Raw genomic sequence first — 25,893 nt, 5'->3', positions numbered from 1 at the left:
AAGAAGTCATGAAAAAACAAATTGGAATTTATGGACTGTGAACTGATGTGGGTATTAGTATGGGTAAACTTATGATAGACAGTAAAAGTGAGACTATCATTGGATTCCATGTTACTGTGTCATAAAAATCATGTTACACCCAAGAAGAATATCACTAGTAGTATCACTGATACTACTAGTGATATCCATGCATATGGAACCCTAGTCAAAATATCAGCACAATTAAAAAAAAACTGTATTACTATCACTTTTTTTTTTAAAAAAATACACCCTGGAAAGGTTTGAAAATCTAAAACATATCAGCATTATCTGGGTCAGTGATTAGATACATACTAGGAATCCTGCAATAGATTATATACAGTGTTTATCACGCCATCTGAAACCTCGAATGAGTAAGAGATATAACACTAAGGAACGAAAATCATCTGCAAATGAATTTTGCAGCTATTTTACTTTTGAGTTGAATTTTGCAGCTGTTCATGCTGCAGGGGATTTGAACCACCCCACAAACAACTAAGCTTGCAATTACAAAAGTGATCACAATAAACATGACATTGGAATGTAAGATATGATGTATATATCATCTTACTTCCTTTATGTGCATCCTCTTTCTTCCCTGGATATTAGGGGGTAGTAAGGAATAATGGTTCTCACTCTGTTAGCAGTTTTGAAGCTTTCCAATATTTCACAGAATACAGCCAACAAGAGTCAAGGATGGACAAAAGTTTCACTGGAGTGGCAGCCATATAAAGGTAAAATATCAGCTGGAAGACTTGAAAGAAGATGGTCAGATGTTATAAGAAAAACAATTGGAAGTCTTTGGCACCAGGAAGAAGCTCAGGATAGAACAGATGGAGAGAATTGAGAGAAACCTATAGCCAAAAGTGACTATAAAAAGGGTTAAACAAAGAAGAAACAGCCAAAGCTGGTCTCATAACTGAAAGGATTAATGAAGAGAGCAAAATCTAACTTACGGTGATGCTCAGTGACAAACAAAATGCCATTTATGAAGATACATAACTTCATTTCTACTGAAAGAGAAGACTTGAACAGAAGTTAAAACAGCAGCTGAATTTCTGAAAATATCTTCAATTTACAATAGCATAATCCTAAATAGAATTTAGGGTATGGTGATTGAAGATGGCAAATCCCCAGTCCTGTGATACGAACATTGTCATAAAACTGGGGACTACCGTAACTACTGTATCTGTTTGCCATGTACACAAAAGTTGGCACATAAAGTGCTTTCACAATCAGCAAGCTACATAATGACAGCAGTTATCCTAGGTATCTCAAGCTACAAGTCGCTTCAATTAGTTTCAATGTTTACTGAAATGTCATCAGTGGAAAGCTGGACTAGTGGACACTGCAGTTAACTTGTTAGACCTCAATAAAGGTCAAACTAGTATTGGGGGGGGGGTATTCATAATGCAGGGCAATATGCATGTCCTAAGAGTGTGCATGGCATTACTTGCTTTTTTTGCTTACACCAGAATAAAATATAACTGTAACTATGATTTGAATGGTAGATACTTTCAATGTCTGATGTGAGAGGACCATTGTTTATTGGAAACTTGAATGAGGGCTTGAAACAAACCATAGTGTTTGGTGGGGATTATCTCATCCTTAGCCACCACAGTACCAAATGTATTATAAGTTTACAACCTTTTGTGGATGGGCCTGACATAAAAATTATAATGGTGTCATAAATACCATGGATTCAGAAATAATGTGGGTGTTAAAATGTCTCCCTTCTTTCCTTCCTTATATTTATCACTCAGCACTTTAATGTGAATCAACTATCAACTTCTTTTGTATGGTTCATCACTTTCTGTCTACTGTAGTAATAAAAATCTTCAGCTGTTTATTTTTATTTAACATTTAAACACTGGCCTTAAGCACATGTTATTCTCATTGTTTTTCTAAGGAATTTTCTATGGTTTATTGTAAATATATTCATTTAAACTAAGCAATGTCATTTACAGTTCTTAGTTTGCTCATTTTTCTTATTAAATCTTAACTAATTTTTTACTGCTACCTTTTTTTAAATAGTTATATGAGGGTGGTGCAAAAAGTTCTTGGCCTCAACCATAGATGGCAACACTATCGGCAAGATTTTTTTTTCTAAGTTGGTACATCTGTCAAAAGCATTCATGTGAAATTGCAAGTCATTCTATCAAGTAGTCTGTTCTATACAGCTGTCTGAAGCGAAAGTTTTGTCTGTATTCCTTGAAATGGATAAAATTGAGTATCGTGCAGTTATAAAATTCTTTGTAAAGGGACGTTTAATGCCAAAAGAAATTCATTAGAAGTTCATAAAAGTTTATGGGCACTCTTCTCCTTCGTTTTTGATAATTAAGAAATGGGCTGCCGAGTTGAAACTTAGCTGTACCAGCCTTGCAGATGATCCACGTGAAGGACGTCCAAAAAGTGTAACACCACCAGAAATCATTGATCAAGTGCACAATATGGTATTGGATGACTGGCGAGTCAAAGTGCATGTAATTGCTAAGACTATAAGCATTTCAAAAGAACATGTAGGATATATTTTGCATGAAGAATTGCAAATCAAAAAGCTTTGCGCAAGATGGGTGCCGCGCTTGCTCACAGCAGATCAAAAATGCACTCGCATGAAAATCTCTGAACAGTGGTTGGAGCATTTTAACAAGAATAAAACTGATTTTGTGCATCAATTTATTACTATGGATGAGACTTGATTCACCATAACACACCAGAATCCAAACAGCAGTCAAAACAGCGGACAGATTCCATCAGCAGGAAAGGTCATGGCAATGGTGTTTTGGGATGTTAAAAGCATTTTGATTATTAATTATCTTGAAAAAGGTAAAACAATAACCGGGGAATATTATTCTGATTTTGTGAGAAAAGACCAGCTTTGCAGAAGAAAAAATCATCTTTCATCAGGACAATGCACCTGCCCACAAAAGTGTTTTGGTAATGGGAAAATTCAGGGATCTGCACTATGAATTGTTGGAACATCCACCCTATTCCCCAGATTTGGCTCCCTCTGACTTCCAACTCTTCCCAAAACTAAAACTTTTCTTCACTGTCAGTGTTTTTCTTCGAATCAAGAGGTGATTGCAGCTGTAGAGGGGTATTTTGCAGATCTTACTGAGAACCACTACAGGGATGGGATAATGGTACTGGAATAAATATATTAGTATCAAGGGAGATTGTGTTGAAAAATAAAAATAATTTTGAAATTATAAATTTGTTTTTTCATTGTTAGGCCGAGAACTTTTCAGGCAACCCTCATATATTATACATCAGAGTATATACTCCTTTTAGACTGCAAATCTTGGCAACCCTCTCAGCACTATAACTGAGAACCGATACACTTTGTTTATTGCAACATTTAACTCAAACATACTACAAGCTGATATACATTATCAATGCACAGAACCACTGGTTTTTAATTCAATAAGTAATGACCATTATTCTTCATTACAAATATAATGAAATGTCAGTATTATCTTAATACATATTCACTTATTCCGGGGGGGGGGGGGGGAACCAGCTGGCAAAGGCAAGCGGATTTTATCTCCTGTAAACTCTGGGTTTTCATCCCATAAAACTCAACAAAATTGACCGTGGAACTCACATTATGCCATACAGTAATATATCCTGCTAGAGTTAGGTATGAAGAGTAAACAGCACTTGTTTGCACATCTCATCATCTGTTGTCACTTATAATTAGTGATAATCATGGACTAGCTTTCTCTGATTGGCTAATGGTAGAGATTGAACTGCCCATTCAGTCTCCAAAAAGCTACATAGCGTTAAAAGACCTCGCCTACTCCCTAAAAGACATTACCTGATTATTATATTATTATTAAATATATGTTTAAATCACAAGTTTAGTTAATTCTTACTTTGTTTTACAAAATAATATTTTATACTTTATTCTTCAGTCAACTTTTTGTAAATTCAGATTATACAGTCAACTCTAAGTACGACAAACATGCAAGGTCCACAGGAACAGTTTGTTATAATAAACAATCCAGTATAGTGAATTTATTTTAGAAAAGCTTTGTTATAGTAAGAGTCAACTATACTTAATATGACTTTTGTTTCAACAAGAGAAATTTTTATTAATACAAAACAATATTAGTTTCAGTCATAAACTTTATGATTTAGTTCTGAGCTATTAACAAAAATCCATCATACATCATAACAGTTAATAAAAGTTATTATCTAATTTTATTTTCTATACAGCAATAGCATGCCTTTTTATGTTGGTACAAAGGCAGTATCATTTCTCTTAATCTTTACAAATGATTAATCATTAGTAACAAGTTTATTTATTTATTTTTTAAGCTAGTTATTTAAGAACTGAACTCCATTTAGTTTGACAGACTTCATGGACTAAAAAAGGAATAGTAGAGCTAATTCTTTTTTTTTTTCATATGAAAACACATTTATTTATTTTTTTTTTTTGTGAATGTATTTGAATGGTTGTCATACTTGCTAAACTAGTAAAAATATGACATCATGAAATATCTAGGAAGAATGCATCATCAAACATGCTGTATTCAGAAAGTTGACAAAATAGAATGGAGGCATCTTTATGGTATGGAACATGTAATGGGCTGAAAGAAGAAGAATTTTTTTTAAAACAAATAATGGTTTTTCATTTTTTTAACAAATCAAGGAATATTTTCTCTTTTACACTTTCCATACAGCAAAGGTGAAAACATTTGAATATCATTGTTGAATTCAAGGGAAACACACTGTTAGTTGCATATTAGCTAGTTAATCAAAAAGTACTTGACATAGAGGAAAGTAAGGGATGTTAATTGATAAATAACATAAAATGGATTTTGTCCGATTGCTCTGGCTCAGCTAAAGATAAACTTCTGCCTTCAGTCCATCCTGGAGTGTATCAAATCCTTGACAGTGTGTGGATTATTGTATTTTAGCCAAACTGGTAGATTTGCAGTCCTACAATGTGATTAACATTTAGACTACATTAAGTTCCATGAGCCAGAACAATCGGGACCTGCAAAGCACACTATCACCACTAGACACCAAGTTCTTTGGAAGAAAATTAAGGTTCTCCACAATTTACTTTACTTTCTTTATCTTAAGATGTCATGCTACCATACACACAAAAAAATTAATTGGAATGTTTACTCTCACAAAGAGTTGTAAAACCTTGTAACAAAGACCAAATCTAAATAAAAACAATGGAATAAAATGATCCTTCTTGTGGGAAATAGTTCTTCACAAATTCCAGAATTAACTTAACATTTATTTATTTATTATAAAATCTTGTTAAAGTTATTTTTACTAGAACCTTAATATAATTAGACCACAATGCTCTACATCAGTGTTTCTCAACCTGTGGTCAGCGATGATGGGACAGGTGGTCTGCAGGCAGACTTGAATAAATAAATACAGTATATACAGTGGTGAGCTATGGAAATTTTAACAAAGGGCTTGCATCGTCGAGAAAAAAAAAAAAAAAATTATTTCACACAAAAAAACTTTTATTAATACATTTGTGTACAAATTTCAATCAAAAAGTATGAGAGGACAATCAACCTCTGAAGGCTATCATTTTTAAACCAATATTTCATGATCTAAACATTAAATATTTGCACACAATCAACTATGTCAATTTATCTTACATAAGAAAAACATATTTTAACTATCAAAATATAATAAGAATGAAATCTTTTATAAAACATTTGATTGGCCACTGGTTTTACCATATGATTGGCTACCAGAAAGGAGAAGGGTAAAGATAGCGCATGTGCTTATTTTATTTTCAAACTAGGGTGCATTCGTTATAGAGCAGTTGAAACAATAATTCCAAATAATCTATATGCTGCCAAATAGACTAATTTTTGTTAGGTTACTGCATGAGTTTGTCGCTTAATATGTTTAAAAAAATTTTTTTTTTTTTTTTAAAATAAAAAAGGAAACAAGAAAAACAAGGAGCTCGCAAATTTGAGAAAAATTTAACAAAGGGCTTGCGCGAGCCCCTTATAGCTCACCACTGAGTACACCTAAACCTCTTTTTATGCGATAGATACATTCCTAAAAATTATGCGCAAATAGAATTCGCGTAAAAAAACTACTGACTCCATAGAAAAAGGGAAGATTGGTTCCAAACCTGAAATATAATCAAAACAATGAAAAAAACAAACATTAAATTCATTAGGATCATAAGATTTTTATTTACATTTCATGGAGAACACACATACATATAATGAATTTTTATAGCTTTAAAAAAAAACATATTCATTTCAGTTGTTTGCTAAGGATTCTATAAAAAAATTTATGTTATTCACTATCAGTTTCTGACAAATGTGAAAGTTTTCGTTTTTGTGAGACTGTAATATCACTAAAACTACTAGATATGGTATCATCGTCATTGACTTCCGCCTCAACTTGTGAAATTCTTCTTGTCATGTCTTGAACAAAAGTACCACTGGTTGTTTCAATAGTTTTAGACATGAACTCAGTTATTAATCACTGTGTTGATGCTTTAGATAAGTCACGATATAATTCTCTGTATGAAGACATTAACAACTTAAGCTCACGTGAAAACTTCCCAGCATGTTCTTCATTTCGATCATGTCGGCCAAAATAAGTGCCTAAATTACTGGTCAGTTTAACACGTTCTTTAATAATATCAGCAGTAAAAGTAGGATTATCTTGATCATTATCATTAACTTTTTCGCTTTTAGGAGTCTCAGAAACAATCTCCACTATTTTGTCTTCGATAAGAGGTTTGTCAATTAATAATTCTTGGATATCTGCCGAAGTAAGATCATCGAATCCTTCTCTGCCAATTTCACATGCCAAACTTATTATATTGGGGAATTCTGCAGTATGATTGAAGGGAACAGGGGCATTCTCTTTAACACATGCAGGCTAAATAGCTTTCCAGCATGCATTCATAGTTTCTGGTCTCAATTCAGATAACGATAATCGAACCTGGTCAATACAATCCATAATTGAAAATTTTTCCTGACATCCATAACTGACAGTGTTTCATCATCATTTAGCTTGTTCAAAACGTACTGAAATGTTGGTCTGGCATAACATGTTTTAAAAGTCGCAATTATACCCTGATCTAGAGGTTGTAGCAATGATGTGGTATTGGAAGGCAGAAAAAAAAAATTGCACATTTGGGTGTTCTATGGCAGGATGCATTATCAAGAATCAAAAGCACTTTAAATTCAAGACCCTTGTCATTCAAATAGCGTCTAACTTCTTACACAAAATGCTTGTGGAACCACTCAGTGAAAATATCAATGGTCACCCAAGCTTTTTTGTTGGCCATCAAATGAACTGGCAATTTTTGAAAATTTATGCCTTTCATTGGCCGTGGTCTTAATGATCGATTTAAGCAGTGGTTTTAACATCCGATCTCCTAAAGCGTTTGAACAAAATAGGAGTGTTATGTGATCCTTTGCTGCTTTGAACCCACCAACAGTTTTTAGCATTTTTGATACGTAAGTTCTGTTTGGCATTTTTTTCCAGAAAAGGTCGGTTTCATCCATATTCCAAATTTGTTCACGATTGTAACTCCATCTTCAATTATTTTAGCAAGTTTTTGTGGAAATGCTTTAGCAGCTGTTTCATCAGCAGAAGCCGTTTCACTTTTAATTTTTATATTATGAAGAGCATGTCTTTTAATAAACTTAGCCAGCCAACAATTGCTTGCATGAAATTCATATTTTTTCCTCGATTGAGATGAAGTATCTCAATGCTGATTGCTTGATGGAATTTCCGTCAACTGGCATTCCTTTTTGTACATTATCTTCTATCCACATCACTAAAGCTTTTTCGGCCTTTTCTAGAACATCTCGTGTATGATGATAATTTCACACTCAATTTTGTACCATAACATACCACTTTTCTAATAGCCTCTTCATTTTTTCTTTATAAATCTCACAGTTGATTCACGGACTCCAAAATGCTTACCCACAGCCGTTGCACCTTCCTCAGTTTGAAGACAATCTAAAATTTGAATTTTTATATCCAAGGAAATGGCTTTCCTTTTTTTTTGTTATCGGCAACATCATGTGAGGGCTGGATTAAAATCTTTGGTAATGAAATGAAAGTTTGAAAATTACATATAGCTTACCATTTATTATTTCTTGGCAAAATTATTATTTTATATCGCGATTTTCATTTTGATTTCACTTAAAAAATGCGGTAATTGTGTTGTCTACTCAAACACCAAATTCAAACTGCTAAGAACTGCATTTTTATGCAGTCAATTATGTAATTCGGGGAATTCCCAATAAATGAAATTCATAAGAATTTAGAATTTTCTTAATTGAAACGAGAATGCAATTCTACAAAATTCTCAGAATTTTCTTGAATTATGGATTTTTTCCCAACTTAGACATTAGGTTGGTCGCGTAAAAGTAAATAAAAATCGCGTAAAAAAAAATTTTTGATATCCCAATTAGAGTAAAAAAAATTCGCATAAAAAGAGGTTTAGGTGTATATATATATTTTAATTATCCAACCAAAAGCAATTAAAATTGAATAAGTAAGTAAAAATTATTGAAATAAAATGGATACTTAAAAAAACCAACAAATAGCAGCAGGATGTTCATTCCATGAACATTCTGCCACTACAATAATTTAATAAAAGAGGAGTGAAGTGAACAATCTGGTTTTATTGCTTCTGTCTTCCCTTGCTGTTTTGTCAGATTTGAAGTAAACGTGTTATCCACATTTCAACCAATTGTTTGTTGTTTATTGATTTTTATTATTGAAGGTTTTCCTCCTTTAACCAAGTCTCAGTATATCTCCAGAAGTGCTAAGTGATACTTGGACAAAGTGTGTCGTGAGTTAACCCCAATATTTATATATTTTTGGTAAGTGTTTGTTAATAATGGAAAAGTGGCTTAGAACTAGGACTTTGAAAAGAAAAGCAAATGAAACAAGTGATGCTAACCCTAATTGTGGTACACGTGTTGTAATGGAGAGTAAATCTGATACTATTAAAGTAGAAGAAACAAGCAGTTCAAAGAAAAAAATACAGTAGGAAATATAACAGTTCATATTTGGAATTCGGGTTTACTTGGTGTGGAGATGAAAGTGAACAGAAACCTCAATGTGTTTTATGTTATGAAGTGTTGTTGAACAAGTGCATGAAACCTGCGAAACTCCGATGACATTTAGAAACTAAACATTGCAATGTGAAAAATAAGCCAATTGAATTTTTTCAACGACGCTTGGGGACATTAAATCATGGGAAAGATATGGTTTCGGCCATGGATTCGATCAATAGCAAGGCAGTAGAAGCATCCTATGTCATAAGTATGTGCATAGCGAAAACAGGGAAACCTCATTCTATCGGGGAAAATTTACTACTTCCAGCTATAAAATATGTGGTAAAAACTATTTTTGGCAACAAGATACTAAAAGATGTTGATTTGATTCCTCTATCAAATGACACTGTCATTTGCAGAATTAATGATATGGCAGGTGACGTAGAATCTCAGTTAATCGAAAGAGTTAAGAAGAACCCTTATTATGTCTTACAAATAGACGAGACTACTGATGTTACAAACGATGTGTAGTTAATATGCAACGTATGATATGCGCATGTTAACAATATTCATGACGATATTCTGTTTTGTAGAACTTTGTCATCTTGAACAACTGGAGAAGAAATATTTCGCACTCTCAATAATTACATAATATCTGAATTGATCAAGTGGGAAAAATGTATGGGCTTCTATTTGGATGGAGCTCGCAACTTTACAGGCAGGCCTATTGGGATTGTTTCCAAGGGCAAATTCTCCATGCTTGCTGCGCAAGCTCATTAATTGAGAAAGAAGTAATATTTATTTGTTAATAAATGCATACATTTATAAGCATTTCATTAGGATTTTATTTTGTAGACAGAAGACTTCTTAAGCTTGCATGGCAATAATTGAGCTTTGCATTGTATTGAAGGCTGATGCTTGCTCATCTAGTCAAAGCTACCTTGGCTTGCTCGGTTGTGTGAACCTCCAAGTCCTCGCTACAGCACTATGATTTCATGCGCGTGCATAGCCATTTCAGCTCCCTTCACGTCGTCTTAAACACGGGCCATACACAGTGAAAGTAGCTCTAGCCAGTGAGCTTCAGCCAGCCTTTACAAGTGTGCGTGTTGCTTGGGAAAATTAAGTTACAACCAACTTTTTATGATGATGTTATTGACCAGTTCATAAAGAACCGTAGGGTAGAATTTGTATTCAAGTAGCTAAATCGAAAAAGACAGAATATCACTTGTAAAATAAATGTTCATCATCATCATCAAATTCCTGCCATGTACCTACCCTCAAGGGGTGTACAGGATATGATAGTACTACATCAAAAAAATTACATCATTATTAATTTCCTATCTACAATTTTCCTCCAAATCAGTCTGTTACTTGTCAACACTCCGACATTATTAGATCTTATATTTCTATCATCTAAAGCACTTTGTACCGTATCAATCCACCTATATCTTGGTCTTCCTCTGGGTCGTTTTGCTGCCAACCTGGCAGAGAACACTTGTTTTGCTAATCTTTCCTCGCCCATTCTGTTAAAGTGACCATACCACCTGAGATTAGCTCTGCTAACGCATTCCTGGATGCTGACAATGTCAAGTTCTTTCCTAATATCCTCATTTTTTATATGATACTGCTATTGATGCCATCTATTCACGCCTATAATCTTTCTCAGGGCTCTCATATCTGTGGTCTCTAGTCTATGGTCAAGTGTTTTACTTCTGACCCAGCTCTCAGATCCATAAGTTAAAACTGGTTTGAACACTGTCTTGTATACAGCTAATTAATGTTCCGACTAATTTCTCTCTTACTCCATATGAATTTATTCAATTGACTTCCCACCATACCAGCTTTGCTGATTCTGTTGTCTATTTCTATATTTAATTTACCATCTTCAGTAAAAATCGTGCCTAAATAGCTGAAATGTTTTACTTGTTCCACAGGTTCTCCATTCACAGCACAGTTGACATTTTCAATGATTCTGCCTATTATCATTGTCTTTGTCTTTTTATTGCTGACCTTCATACCATATCTATTACAACAGCTATTCAATTTAGTCAGAGAATCTTGCACACTTGTAGCAGATTTATTTAGAAGTATAACATCATCCGCATAAAGCAAAGAGCTGACATTAACATCTTCAATTTTGATATCATGTTTAATACTACTTTCCTTCATAATGTGATCCATATAGATAATGAATAACAGAGGGGATAATGTACATCCTTGTCTCACACCAGATTTAACATTAAACCATCTTCCTGTACTTCCTTCAATTCTAACTGCTGACTTACAACTCAAATAAAGACAAAGTATTGCTTGATATAATGCCCCATTGACACCATATAACTGCAGCGTATTGAATAGCTTCTCTCTTGGCACCTTGTCATATGCCTTTTCCAGATCGACAAAACTTAAATACAGATCTTTGTTATATTCCCATGCTTTCTCGACTATTTGTCGTAAAATGAAGATCTGATCCTGACAGCCTCTATTTGGCCTGAATCCAGCTTGTTCTTCACCAAGCTTTTCTTCCACAATTCTTCTCAACCGTTTCTCAAGTATACTTGCATAGATCTTGCCAGGAACACTCAGTAGGGAAATACCTCTGTAATTCTCACATGCAGTTTTATTTCCCTTTTTATATATGGGTACTATGAGAGCTCTACTCCAATCATCGGGAATTCGTCCCTCTGTCCAGGCTTTCTGAACTATGCAGTGCAGCCACTGTAAGACTCTTATACCACCATACTTCAGCATTTCTGGTCGAATATCATCTACTCCTGCTGCCTTTCCACATTTCAAGCCTTTGATGGCTTTTTCTACTTCAAGTATGGATATGTATTCCTGACTGCATGCCTGGTCAGTGTTTTTTACCACTGTGCTGTCATCACTGCTTGTTTCATTTCGCAGTTTTTCAAAGTAATTACTCCATACTTCAAGGATATCTTTTTCTCCCGTCTTCATATCACCTTTATCGTCTCTAATTCCTTTTATAGCACTCTTTCCTCCATTCTTAAGCTTCTTCAACAACCTCCAGAATATTTTGCCACCTTCTTGATATTTATTTTCTATATTCTTGCCAAAGTCCTCCCATGACTTTTGTTTAGCTAGTTTTACACAGTGTTTAGCATTCTTGCATTTGTCTCTATATTCTCTAAGAAAACAAGATGACTTATTGACAGGAACTTTTGGTATGCTTTCTTCTTTTCCTTCACTGCCTCTTTAACTTCCTGTGTCCACCAGGGAGTTCTGATTTTTTTATCCTTACAGACAACCTCACCACATGCCTCTCTGGCAGAATCAATCAATGTTTTCTTCAGAGTTTGCCACTGAATATCCAAGGTTTGATTCCTGTTCTCAAACTCTTTCATTTTTTCTTCAATAATCTTTGTGTATTTTAGTCTACAGTTTACATCTGAGAGCTGCTCAACTTTTATTCGCTTTAAAACTTTCTTACATGTTGTTCTTTTCAATATGAAATTCAATTTTATCCTGCTCAAGACTAAATAGTGATCACTTCCAATTTCAAATCCTCTGTACACTCTGGTGTCCTGCACCAGGGAGAAAACATCACTATCAACAATAACATAGTCAATGAGACTTTTCTTATTCCTAGCCTCTTCTCTCCATGTGAATTTGTGCACATTTTTATGTTGGAACATGGTGTTAGTAATAACCAGTCCATGTCCTGAGCAGAAATCCAACAGATATTTGCCATTATTATTAGCTTTGCTCTTTTCTCCAAATTTTCCCAAAATATTTTTGTATGTCTCACAATCATTTCCTACTCTGCTATTTAGATCCCCAACAAGGACCAAATTTTCCTTTTTCATTGTGTCAGTTGCTTTTTCTAAAGCCTCAAAAAATTCCTTCACTTCTACTTTAGTAGAACCTTCTGTGGGACCATAGGCACAAATAAGTCTCATTTTCCAGTTCCCCATTCTCATATTTGCCCACATTACTCTACTTGAGACTGACTGCCATTCAAGAAGATTAGCCTCGTATTTTGTGTTGAATACTATGGCTACTCCTTCTTTTCCTTGATTGTCATTGCCTGAATATAACATTTTGTATTTATTGCTCAGAAAGATCTCACCAGTTTTTGTCTTTTTTGTTTCAGTCACCCCTATTATGTCGATCTGGTACTTATCTAATTCCTCAGCTAGCTCCATTTCTTTGCCATTCAGGCTTCTTACGTTGATAGTACCGATCTTTAATTCTGGTGATGTTGAGTTGGGGTTTATTTTCAGATTTGTTCCAGTAGCTGACTTTTCGCTGTTCGCCCTGGTTCCCTGGCGAAAACAACGGGGGCCTTGTTTTCGTTTAACCGGGCGACGCCCCAGCCAGCATGAAATTTTGTCATGTTGTACCATCATTCTATATTTTGGTTTAACCAATAAGAATACAATTTGGTCGGCTAAATCCCAAATTGCCAGCCCATCCTCGTCTGTTCAGTATCCAAGTAGATACCCAACAGGGTGCACCACGAGAAGGTGAGGATTGGACATTAGGTCAGAAGCCCTGGTCGGTTCTCCGCATTCCTTTAAAGGTTATGTGGAGGTCTCCTCTCAGTTACACAGCTTTGACCCTATTTGTATAATTAAATGTACATAAATTTCTAAATACATAGTTTTAAATGGTCAGCAATTCATTATTCCGCTAATCAGACTTCAATCACACCTCTCACTCCCTGAATGATAACAAGAGCAAGTGTGAATTTCAAGACCACCATTTGCCGCTGGTTGTTTCTAAGGTCAAGGAAGTAGCTCTGGATATGAATTGAGTATGTTGTTTCATATATAGGGAAGCGTTAGCCTCCAAAGAAATGCCACAGAATTTAAAACTGTGCTATACAATGCTGTAAAGCTAGTTAATTTTATTAAGGCTCGACCTTTAAATAACAGGTTATTTTCAGTACTTTGCGATGAAATGGGCAGTGAATATATACAACTATTGATTCATTCTGAAATTCACTGACTTTCCAGGAGCAAAGCACTAAGAAGTTATTTCAATTAAGGCACGAAATTTTACTGTTTGTAAATGAACATAATTCTGATTTTGCATCACTCCTTTTTGACAAAGCATGGTTATCAACACTATCCTATCTTTCAGACATTTTTTCAAAATTAATTGTACTAAATTTCTCCCTTCAGAAAAATTCTGTTCTTGATGCCTACAACAAAATAAAGGTATTCAAGAGAGAAAAAAAACAGGTGTTTTGGATTAGTTATGTAAAAGATAAACAATTTGCCCCTATTCCAACTTTGGAATCATTTTTTAGTGGAAAACGATATTTTTGTTGAGTCTGAGTTTCTGGAAAGGGCTTGTGACCACCTCAAAACTCTGAAACAGAACTTTGAAAAATATTTTCTGAATAACTTTTATAAGAAATTTCTGTGGGTTTGCGATCCATTTCAGGCTTACAGTCACGAGAATGACCTTTTGTTATCGAAAGGTGGTAAGAACTTGCATACAGAAATAGGTAGACAAGCATTCTATACTCTGTAGGGAACAGCATGGGTTTACTAAAGGAAGGTCATGTTTTGGCAATTTGCTCATATTTAGCAGGGTTATGCTACAAGAAACTCAAGAGGCATGGGATCATGGCATATTGGTGGATAAGAATTTAAAGATCAAAGGTCACATAACAAAAGTTGCAAATACAACTCAGAGGATAATTGCTATGTTGAAGCAAACCATGACATGTAAGGATAAGGAAGTAATTTTGCCTCTTTATAGTTTTGATAAGACTACACTTGGATTACTGTGCGCAGATTTGGTCTCCCCACTTCCAAGAGGATAAAGAAGCTGTGGAAAGGGTGCAAAGAAGAGTTACAAAGATTATATCCGGATTATGGGATTTAGATTATGAGGGCAGATTGCTGTGGATTACAGACTCTGGTTAACAAGAGAAAGAGGGGGTGATATGATAGAGATCTATAAACTTTTAAATGGATGTTATAGCATTTCAAATGATGAAATTTTTCGTTATATGAAAGGTGGGGAGAGAACACCAGGGGGTATCCATGGAAGTTAAGGTTGTTCTCAGTCAAGAAAGGATTAAGAGCTAGGTTTTCCTCCCAGAGAGCAGTGAGTGAGTGAGTGGAATAATTTGCCCTTATAGGCGGTGAGTGCATCTAGTGTAAATGAATTTAAGGGAAGGTATGATAGCTGGGTTGGGTAATTTTACAGCCTCCCTCGATGAGTCATTGACTCCCTGGAGGTCTCAGATGATAATAATGATAATAATAATAATAGTAACAATAATAAAAGAATAGTTAAGTGAGCTTTCAAGTGTCAGTGGGCTTAAAATGCAATTGCATGATCTTGGTTTGGCTCAATTCTGGATCTTGCCTTCAGTGAGAAGTGAATTTGCTGAATTATCTTAAGCACTGAAAATCGTCATACAGTTTTCTACAACCTATCTTTGTGAGAAAGGATTTTCATCACTCCTTCAAATAAAAACAAAATACAGAAATCGTCTTAGTGTGTGTGCCGATCTACGACTAAAGTTGACCAATATTGAGCCAGATATAAAGCAACTCTGCAAGGGCCGAGAAGCTAAACCATCTCATTAAAAGTAAGTAGTAACATAATTATGTCATATTACAGTATTTATTTGTTTAATAAAAATTAAAACTCTGTTCAGTGATGATACTTTTAATCGTTGAATTCCAATTTAATTAATTATGTTTCCATATGTATTTAAAACATGCTTTTAGATTTATTACATTATAAATGGCACAGTTTTTCCCAAATGTTGGTAATCCACACATAGGTTTTTAAAAAAATTACATAACTTACTGGCCCGCAGAATTGTATTAGGCATTTTACTTACCCTTGGGCTTAGAAAGGTTGAGAAATGCTGCTCTACATCATGTACGTGCAGTATGCACATGTTATTGAAAAGTACTACAAATATATGACTGACAGAAGTTATTTTCAGGTATTAAGTACAAACAAATTTACTTTATCTTAAGATGTCATGCTACAACATACACAAAAAAATTAATTACCATAGCTGAGGGAATAAATACCAGATTTATTCAAATTAAACCTTTCCATCCCATCTCCTATTCCAGTTCTCAAATTCTAGTAGCTGCACTAGATTCATATTCACCGTATTTCATGTTTAAAAAAATATTTAGAATGAAAATCATGTAGAAATTATTGTTAATGTTTTTTTTTTTTTAATATCAATCCCATGCACAAAATTCCAAAACATATAGCACATCTACTATGTGCATGAGATTACGAGGAAAGAAAGTCTGCTGATGTGTTTTTGTTTCCTGAGAAAGTGAAGGTTATTAAGATGAGGTGCAAGGAGAGCTGTTTCTAGAAAACAAAGACAGATAGAAAGAGGAAGAGAGACGTTTGTTTGGCAGGTTTGAAGCTGGACAATAAACGGATGTTGATCAACAACAGCTGCTTGTGTTCAAATGGTCATAGAGGAATGATGGTGGTAAGGTTAAGCAGAACATTGTCCATGAAAATATGCACAGAAAAGACATAAGGAAGAAACAGAACAAGCAGAGAATGAAACAGAAATCATTAAGCATTCTTAGGAAGATTTTTGATGAACCACCTGAAGTGTATGTGAGCAGTATTCCAAGGTTCAGTGGATTTGGGATTTATACAGTATCAAGAGTTGCAGAGGTGAGAAACAGCATCCTGAGAAGGAAAGGATATCATTTTTGAAGTCTAAAGTGGCTATGTTTGAAATGTTTTGTTAAGTCAGTCCAAAGAGAAATAAAACAGGGCTGTGTTTTTGTAGTCCTAAAGATCACAATGTTATCCTCACTTCACAGAAGAATAGAAAGGATTAGAGTTAAAGCCACTGGTTATGGAAAATCTTTTAGTTTCAAATGATTATGCACTATAGAATTTTTCAATTGAAGAACAGAATATACTGTTGTCAGCTAAGCTGTGAATAAGATCTGAAATGAATTAAAATATGATGTACATATATGAGGAAAGAAATGGCTAAATGTACAGATCTTCCCAGGGTATTTTAGCAATGATGGGGAAAATCACAGAGAGGAAACCATCTGCCATTACTCACAGCAAACAACCAGAAAGGAAACTGGTAGACCACAAGATGATAGATACAAAGTCAATTACTTGAAAATGTCAAGAGCAACCACAAGTTTCTCCAAATTTTCTGTAGTGTGGGTAGTGAATATTAGGAATTACATATTGAGATGGTGAAATTCATATTGCTGGTCACTAATTAGCTGGTATGGTCTCCAGATGATGAATAGGGTGGCAGATTATGGCTTTTGTAAAAATTAAAATGAGAGCAAACTGAATGATAGTTGGGTGGCTGACTTTTATTATTATTATTTTTTTTTTTTTTTGAATAGCTAAATATAGGTTTGTTTTCATTCTGTAAAGTAAATGTTGGACAACTAGGGAAGACTGAAAAGATAATATAGGATAGGGATTAATGTTGGAGTTTTATGTGATAAGTGGAATACTATCCATCAGAAACAAAGTAGTCATTCAAGTTTAAGATATCATGGCAATTCTGATTTCTTTCTCATGAAATACTAGAGAGGAAAAGAATGAGCTGTTTTTGATAATGTAAGAGGTAACATCTCTGTGGAATGTGAGGAGAATGATGCCAGGAAGTCTGCCTTATCTCTGGGTGATGGTACCATTAGGATGATTAATATGGAGAGGAAAATTTAATTTAGGGATGATATCTCAAGCATCCAAATCATATAGCCATATGATAAATGTATCCGAGACACCCAAGGGAATTTCAGGAAAATTGCATGAATTGAGAGCAAGCCAGTTCAAACACCTTTAATTTGTCAGAAATATCTATAACAGAATATATCTAAACAGAAATATCTATTTATAATAAAATAGAATTAAAACAATTTAAGCTATATCATATTCCCCAAGTGCTCAGGGATTAAAAAAGGTAGTTGCTGGAATGATCAAGTGAGATGACAATATATTTGTATTTAACTTCTAATTTGATATGTTAACATGAAGTAATGAATTTTAGATTCTGAAACATGGCAGACTGAGAAAATACAAAATTGGTAAAAGAATAATAACTTAGTCATTATGGAAAGCTTCACAAGAAAGATAAGTGTTTAATTACTTTATATATGAATATGTTTAAGATATTCAGACATTGTGATATAAATATGGAGTTTATTAAAAATAAGCAATAAAAATCCGACAAGTTTCATGCTTTGCAAGACTTATATTATGGGGTAGTGGTACATTAGTTTTACAAACAAAAGCCTGTTAACAATTAATTACACATATTAGATGTTTTTGATAACTTCACAACTGTTAATTTATATAACAATGTGGTCTCAATACTGAAAACTTCCTGCAGAAATGATTAACCACAGAAACCTATGTGTACATATTCTGTAGTACTTAAAACTAGGATAAATGTATCTAAAACTGTATGCATGACAATAAGCATTTAACTATATAATGGACTCTTGCAAGAAAAAAACAAAAAAAAAAGATGGGGAAAGAGAAATAATTTTCAAATCATATTTCAATATATGTTATTTCATCATCATCATCATCATCAAATTCCTGGTATGTATCCTCAAGGGGTATACAGGATATGATAGTACTAGATGAAAAATTTACATCATTACTAACTTCCTATCTACAATTTTCCTCCAAATCAGTCTGTTACTTGTCAAGACTCCAACATTATCAGGTCTTACATTTCTATTGTCTAAGGCACTTTTTACTGTATCAATCCAACTACATCTTGGTCTTCCTCTGGGCTGTTTTCCTGCCAACATGACAGAGAACACCTGTTTTGCTAATCTTTCCTTGCCCATTCTGTTTAAATGACCATACCACCTGAGATTAGCTCTGCTAATGCATTCCTGGAAGCTCACAATGTCAAGTTCTTTCCTAATATCCTTATTTTTAATATGATATTGCCATTGATGCCATCTGTTCATTCCCCTAATCTTTCTCAGGACTCTTATATCTGCAGTCTCTAGTCTTTGGTCAAGTGTTTTACTTCTGACCCAGCTCTCAGATCCATAAGTTAAAATTGGTTTGAACACTGTCTTGTATACAGCTAATTTAGTATTTAGGCTAATTTCTTTCTTATTCCATATAAATTTATTCAGTTGACTTCCTACCATATTATCTTTGTTGATTCTGTTGTCTATTTCCATATTTAATTTACCATCTTCACTAAAAATCATGCCTAAATAGCTGAAACGTTTTACTTGTTCTATAGGTTCTCCATTCACAATGCAGTTGACATTTTCAACGATTCTGCCTATTTTCGTTGTCTTTGTCTTTTTATTGCCGACCTTCGTACCATATCTATTACAACAGTTATTCAATTTAGTCAGGGAAATCTTGCAGACTTGTAGCAGATTTATTTAGAAGTATAACATCGTCTGCATAAAGCAAAGAGACATTAACATCTCCAATTTTGATATCAGGTTTAATACCATTTTCCTTCATAATATGATCCATATAGATAAGGAATAACAGAGAGGATAATGTACATCCTTGTCTCACACCAGATTTAACATTAAACCATCTTCTTGTACTTCCTTCAATTCTAACTGCTGATTTACAACTCAAATAAAGACAAGTATTGCTTGATATAATGCCCCATTGACACCATATAACTGTAGTGTATTGATTAGCTTCTCTCTTGGCACCTTGTAGTAGGCCTTTTCCAGATTGACAAAACTTAAATACAGATCTTGGTTATATTCCCATGCTTTCTCAACTACTTGTCGTAAAGTGAAGATCTGATCCTGACTGCCTCTATATGGCCTGAATCCAGCTCGTTCTTCACCAAGCTTTTCTTTCACAATTCTTCTCAACCATTTCTCAAGAATACTTGCATAAATCTTACCAGGAACACTCAGCAGGGATATACCTCTGTAATTTAATTCTCACATTCAGTTTTATTTCCCTTTTTATATATGGGTACTATGTGAGCTCTACTCCAATCATCAGGAATTCCTCCCTCTGTCCAGGCCTTTTGAACTATGCAGTGCAGTCACTGTAGAATTTTAATACCTTCATACTTCAGCATTTCAGGTTGAATACATATATTCCTGTTGCCTTTCCACATTTCAAGCCTTTGATGGCTTTTTCTACTTCAAGTATATGGATATGTATTCCTGACTGTATGCCTGTTGAGTGTTTTTTAGCACTTTGCTATCACTGCTTGTTTCATTTAGCAATTTTTCAAAGTAATTACTCCATACTTCAAGGATATCTTTTTTCTCTAGTTTTCATGTCACCTTTATCATCTCTTATTCCTTTTATAGCACTCTTTCCTCCATTTCTAAGGTTTTTCAACAACCTCCAGAATATCTTACCACATTCTTGATATTTATTTTCTATGTTCTTACCAAAGTCTTCCCATGATGTTTGTTTAGCTAGTTTTACAGTGTTTTGCTTTCTTACATTTGTCTCTGTATTCTCTAAGAGCAAAAGCTGACTTATTTGGCAGGAACTTTTGATATGATTTCTTCTTTTCCTTCACTGCCTCTTTAACTTCCTGTGTCCACCATGGAGTCCTGATTTTTCTATCCTTGCAGACAACCTCACCACATGCCTTTCTGGCTGAATCAATCAGGGTTTTCTTCAAGGCTTGCCACTGAATCTCCAAGGTTTGGTTCCTGTTCTCTAACTCTTTCATTTTTAATTCAATAATCTTTGTGTATGTTAGCCTACAGTTCACATCTGAGAGCTGCTCAACTTTTATTTGCTTTAAAACTTTCTTACATGTTATTCTTTTTAATATGAAATTCAATTTTATCCTGCTCAAGACTAAATAGTGATAGCTTACAATTTCAAATCCTCTGTACACTCTGGTGTTCTGCACCAGGGAGAAAACATCACTATCAACAATAACATAGTCAATGAGACTTTTCTTATTCCTAGCCTCTTCTCTCCATGTGAATTTGTGCACATTTTTATGTTGAAACATGGTGTTAGTAATAACCAGTCCATGTCCTGAGCAGAAACTCAACAGGTATTTGCCATTATTATTAGCTTTGCTTTTTTCTCCAAATTTTCCCAAAATATTTTTATATGTCTGACAATCATTTCCTACTTTGCTATTTAGATCCCCAACAAGGACCAACTTTTCCTTTTTCATTGTGTCAGTTGCTTTTTCTAAAGCCTCAAAAAATTCCTTCACTTCTACCTTAGTAGAACCTTATGTAGGACCATAGGCACAAATAAGTCTCATTGTCCAGTTCCCCATTCTCATATTTGCCCACATCACTCTACTCGAGACTGACTGCCATTCAAGAAGATTAGCCTCGTATTTTTGTGTTGAATACTATGGCTACTCCTTCTTTTCCTTGATTGCCATTCCCTGAATATAACATTTTGTATTTATTGCTCAGAAAGATCTCACCAGTTTTTGTCTTTTTTGTTTCAGTCACCCCTATTATGTCGATCTGGTACTTATCTAATTCCTCAGCTAGCTCCATTTCTTTGCCATTCAGGCTTCTTATGTTGATAGTACCAATCTTTAACTCTGGTGATGTTGAGTTGGGGTGTGTTTTCAGATTTGTTCCGGTAGCTGACTTTTTGCTGTTCGCCCTGGTTCCCTGGCGAAAACAACAGGGGCCTTGTTTAACCAGGTGACGCCCCAGCTGGCATGAAATTTTGTCATGGTGCACTATCAGTTTTTATTTTGGTTTAAGCCAATAAGAATACAATTTGGTCGGCTAAATCCCAAATTGCCAGCCCATCCTTGTTCATTCAGTATCCAGGTAGATACCCAACAGGGTGCACCATGAGAAGGTGAGGATTGGACATTAGGTCAGAAGCCCTGGTCGGTTCTCTGCATTCCTTTAATGGCTATGCAGAGGTCTCCTCTCAGTTATATAGCTTTGATCTTTAAGCACCCCTGGGCGAAGATCAGATATGCTAATCATTTGCCCAAGGTTAGCATGCTATCAACACATATATAGCTATACAAAGCAAAACAAAAAATTGGGTATTTTTAAATTTTGCATTTGCCTTGAACGAAACATAATTGTTCAAAATACTATTTTTCAATGTAATTTAACCCACAACTCAAATATATTCCTAGATAAATTTAAGGATGATAACCACTAATGTCATTTGTGAATTAACCTTCACTGTTCAAATCATACTGATCATGATATGGCATCTCATTATGATGGTGATGGACAAAGCTATTTCACAACAACCACATTAAGTTGTTCAGGTATTGTTATCAAGATATTAGTTGTAGATATTTCATGTTCTTCAGCAAATGCAAATAATTCCATACTCCTGTTATAGATGAATAGCAGCAATGTTTTGTGAGAAATATCTGGAGCTGTTGTGGCAACAGATTAAATCATGTCAATTCTACATTCTATTTAAATTGATTGGTTCCAACTTTTAATCCAATATATGACTAATTTTATTAAATCCATTAAACACATAAAGCAGTTTGCTTCTTCTTTTTTTTTCACTCAGTCACAAAGAAAATATTAAAGATACTGGATTCCTAAAACTGCTTCTTTATATTTAGATAGATAAACTTTTTGAGAAATGAGAAAGGTTAAAATACACATTTTAAATAACAATCATTAGCTCTAATTACATATCAGCCTTTTGTTCCTATTTTGTCTGCAGTAAATTTAAAAACAGAAATGAAACAAGTAGTTAAAAATATGACATACCTTTGAACAATATGGACATTCCCCAAACAATGTATTAAACACATGCCTTGTAGATGGTACTGTTCTCAACCACTGAAAGAATAAAATCAGATATAAGAGTGCACATACACACAAATAAAATTAAAATTAAATTTCTATACTGACAATGTGTAAAAATGTTTAAATATAACATCATATATTCTAACACATACATCCCTGGTGTGAAAATTAATAATATTAGTAATGCTATTAGAATGTAGAAAGGGAAGGTGAAAAAATTAATTATTTTGGCTGGAACTAACAACCTGAGAGGTGAAAAGTATTGTGTGAGAGAGGATGTGAGTCTGCTGTCACACAATGACAGATGCAAACTGAAAAGAAGGGCAATGATAACTAATGAATCAATGTGCAGGTTGCAAAGAAGGAATGATGTAGTTTGTGAACCTATAGCCTGAGTTTGATGGACAGAAAGATTTGTACAATGCTGATAGACTGTATTAAAATGGATTTGGAGTTGGTGTCCAGGAAAACTAAAGAAATTAAAGCAGATGTAGATGAGTGTGTGAAGGCACCAATGAAGCAAGTAAGTGTGTGAATGAACAAAAAAAAAATGCAGAATCTAGTCTCTCATCTTTGTTCAGACAATAATATCGAATGGGATAGTCAATTTCAGAATGTAAAGGTGGTTGGGGTGCCTAAAAGGGACGCTACAGTTTCTATATAATAATTAGAAGCATCAGGAGTAAGAAGAACAGTGTTTGTCACTGGTTAATGCACCCTTTCCAAACGTTATAGGCATTAGTGACACTTGGTTAACAGCAGATGATGTAGTTACAGGGATAGAATGTGACGGATTTAGTATTTTCAGGGAGGATAGAGCAGACAGGAGGGGTGGGGGATAGTCAAGGGATATGTGGAGAAGCAGATATTGTACACTCAGGATCAAGAGGAAGTCAGATGGATGAGTAATATAATTAAGCAATATAATATAATTAAAAAAAAAAAAAGATATGGAGGATATATAAAAAGGAAGGTGACCAGCTAACTCAAGAACAGAACAAGAAACAGGCAAAAGAGGTGACCAGCAGGGTAAGGAAGGCAAAATCAGATCATGAGAAGAAATCAGCTGAGCAGGCAAAAGGAAATCCCAAAGAGTTTTTTCATTATGTGACAAGCAGGAGGAAGAATGACAATAAAAGGATAACTTTAATGAGTGCAGATGGTAGAGTGGTAACAAAGGAAGAATTGTTGAGCTAATGAGTGACAATTTTGCAAGGTTATATCATCTAAGTGAAGACATTGTTATGATGGAGGTGACAGGGAGTAATGTGAGAACAGAGGATGATGAATTGGAGGTACTTAGAATATTACAGAATCCAAATGTAAATGCAGCTGTGGGATTGGATGAGATATTGGCTCACATTTTTAAGAGAATGTGCAGAGGAACTAGTGATGCCTTTGACGTGGCTCTTTAAGTCTAAGAGTCTCAAGAGAATGGAAGGAGGGCAAAATAATTCCTTTGCATAAAGGAGGATCTAAGTCTGTGGCAGTAAAATTATAGACCAATCAGTATCTCAGCAGTAGTGATAAAAGTACTGGAAAAGTTGAATGAAAAGAATTCAGGAATGGGCAGATAAGAATATGATAGTCTGAGGAGCAGTATGGCTCGTGAAGGGTCAGTCATATTTTAGCAACCTAGTAAGTTTTTATAACAGAGTGACATCTGAAATGGATAAAGGGAATGGCTACACAATGATACTGCCGGATTTTGCAAAGGTATTTGACAGGGTATCACATGGAACTCTGTTATGCAAACTGCCACAAATGGGGATGAATATGAAAATGGTGATAAGCAAAAAAGAGTGGATGATGGGCAAATACCAAAAAGTAGTATATATGGAGGAGCAGAATCCAGGAGAAAGAAGATGGTAGTGGTGTGCAGCAGAGCTGTGTGCTTGGACCACTGCTGTTTAATTTGTACATAAATAATAGGAAATAATTTGAAGGGAGGATGATTTGAATAGACTGACATGGACAAAACATAATGGATGCCAATTTAATGTGGAAAAGTGTAAAGTTATGCATTTTGGGATACAAAGATTATAAGCTGAGTACCACATTGAGGGAACTGTACTCTAGAAAACTAATGAACCAAGGAATTTGCGGGTAGTAGTAGTAGTAGATACAGATAGTAGATATTGAACTATGCTCCCAGGTGGAGTGAAGAGGATTAAGTAAGTAGATAGAGAGTTGAAGTTTAGAACTTGGTAATTGAGGAACACACTAACAAGCAGAGATAAAGGAATTATCATTCCTCTTTTTCAAACACCCACATCTGGACTGCTCTGCTCAGGTTTGGTCACCTGGGGATGAGGAACTGGTGGAGAGGATCCAGAGGCAAGTGACAAAGATGGTGAATAGTCTGTGGAATGCTTCGTATGAGGATAGACTAAGGGTTTATGGACTTGACAGAAATATTTAAGTTACTTAAAATATTTTATAGGACTGATGCAGGGAAAGTGTTTTCAGCACTCTAGCCAAGTGGTGAAAGTAGCAGCATAAGAGGTTATTCTTGGAAGTGGGGTCAGTAGAGGGTGTGAGGACTAGATTTTTTACTTGGAGAGTGGTGAATGAATGGAATCGATAGCCTGAGTCAGTTGTGAGTGCTTTGTCTGTTAGTGGTTTCAAGGAGAGGTAAGATAGATATGATGTTGATAGTTTGGGTTTCCTATGATGAGTATTAAGACTCCATAGAGGTTCTTGTGCAATGCTACTACTACTACTACTACTAATAATAATAATCTTCTGATCTTTATCATCAGAAGAAATAACAACTATCTTGTAACATTTTTAGATGGCTGAACAGAATAATAATTATCCTACTCAGAAATTGGAAACTGTTTATCACTTGTTTACAAGATTTTCAGATTAACTTGAGGAATATGGTTTCATATTTAGATAAGTAAAGCATATTAAATTTAGATAAGTAATATATAGCGGAGGGGGAAAAAATCCAAATTTCAACATCTGCAAACAAATTATTGGCCGAGTGGTTTGCATATCTCCTCTCCAGCCAAGACAAGAGGCTGCAGGTTTGAATCCTGCCAAAGGCATGGATGTTTGTAATTGTCCTACTAACCAATTACCATATGTACTGCTGTGACCTGTGTCCTGGTGCAGTATGACCTGTGATG

General features: G+C 34.7%; 1 protein-coding gene across 3 annotated transcripts in view; it reads right to left on the bottom strand.

The window, feature by feature from the left end:
* Positions 1 to 4,076: 4,076 nt before the first annotated feature.
* Positions 4,077 to 25,893, bottom strand: part of Fancl (E3 ubiquitin-protein ligase Fancl) — a 305,279-nt gene continuing 283,462 nt past the window's right edge. For all 3 annotated transcript variants that reach the window (XM_090399196.1, XM_090399198.1, XM_090399197.1), the window contains exons 13-14: positions 22,721 to 22,792; positions 4,077 to 4,610 (exon numbers count right to left, since the gene is read on the bottom strand). In XM_090399196.1, the coding sequence (XP_090255322.1) occupies positions 4,587 to 4,610; positions 22,721 to 22,792 (96 nt within the window). In that variant the 3' untranslated portion in view covers positions 4,077 to 4,586. The remainder of the gene's footprint in view (positions 4,611 to 22,720; positions 22,793 to 25,893) is intronic.

This window comes from Typopeltis vanoorti, chromosome 10 (genome assembly GCF_054136105.1).
Source record: "Typopeltis vanoorti isolate ZY-2024b chromosome 10, IOZ_Tvanoo_1.0, whole genome shotgun sequence".
In the NCBI taxonomy this organism is placed as follows: domain Eukaryota; kingdom Metazoa; phylum Arthropoda; class Arachnida; order Uropygi; family Thelyphonidae; genus Typopeltis; species Typopeltis vanoorti.
The sequence above is the reverse complement of the archived record's forward strand: the minus strand, read 5'-3'. Positions and strand labels throughout refer to the sequence as shown.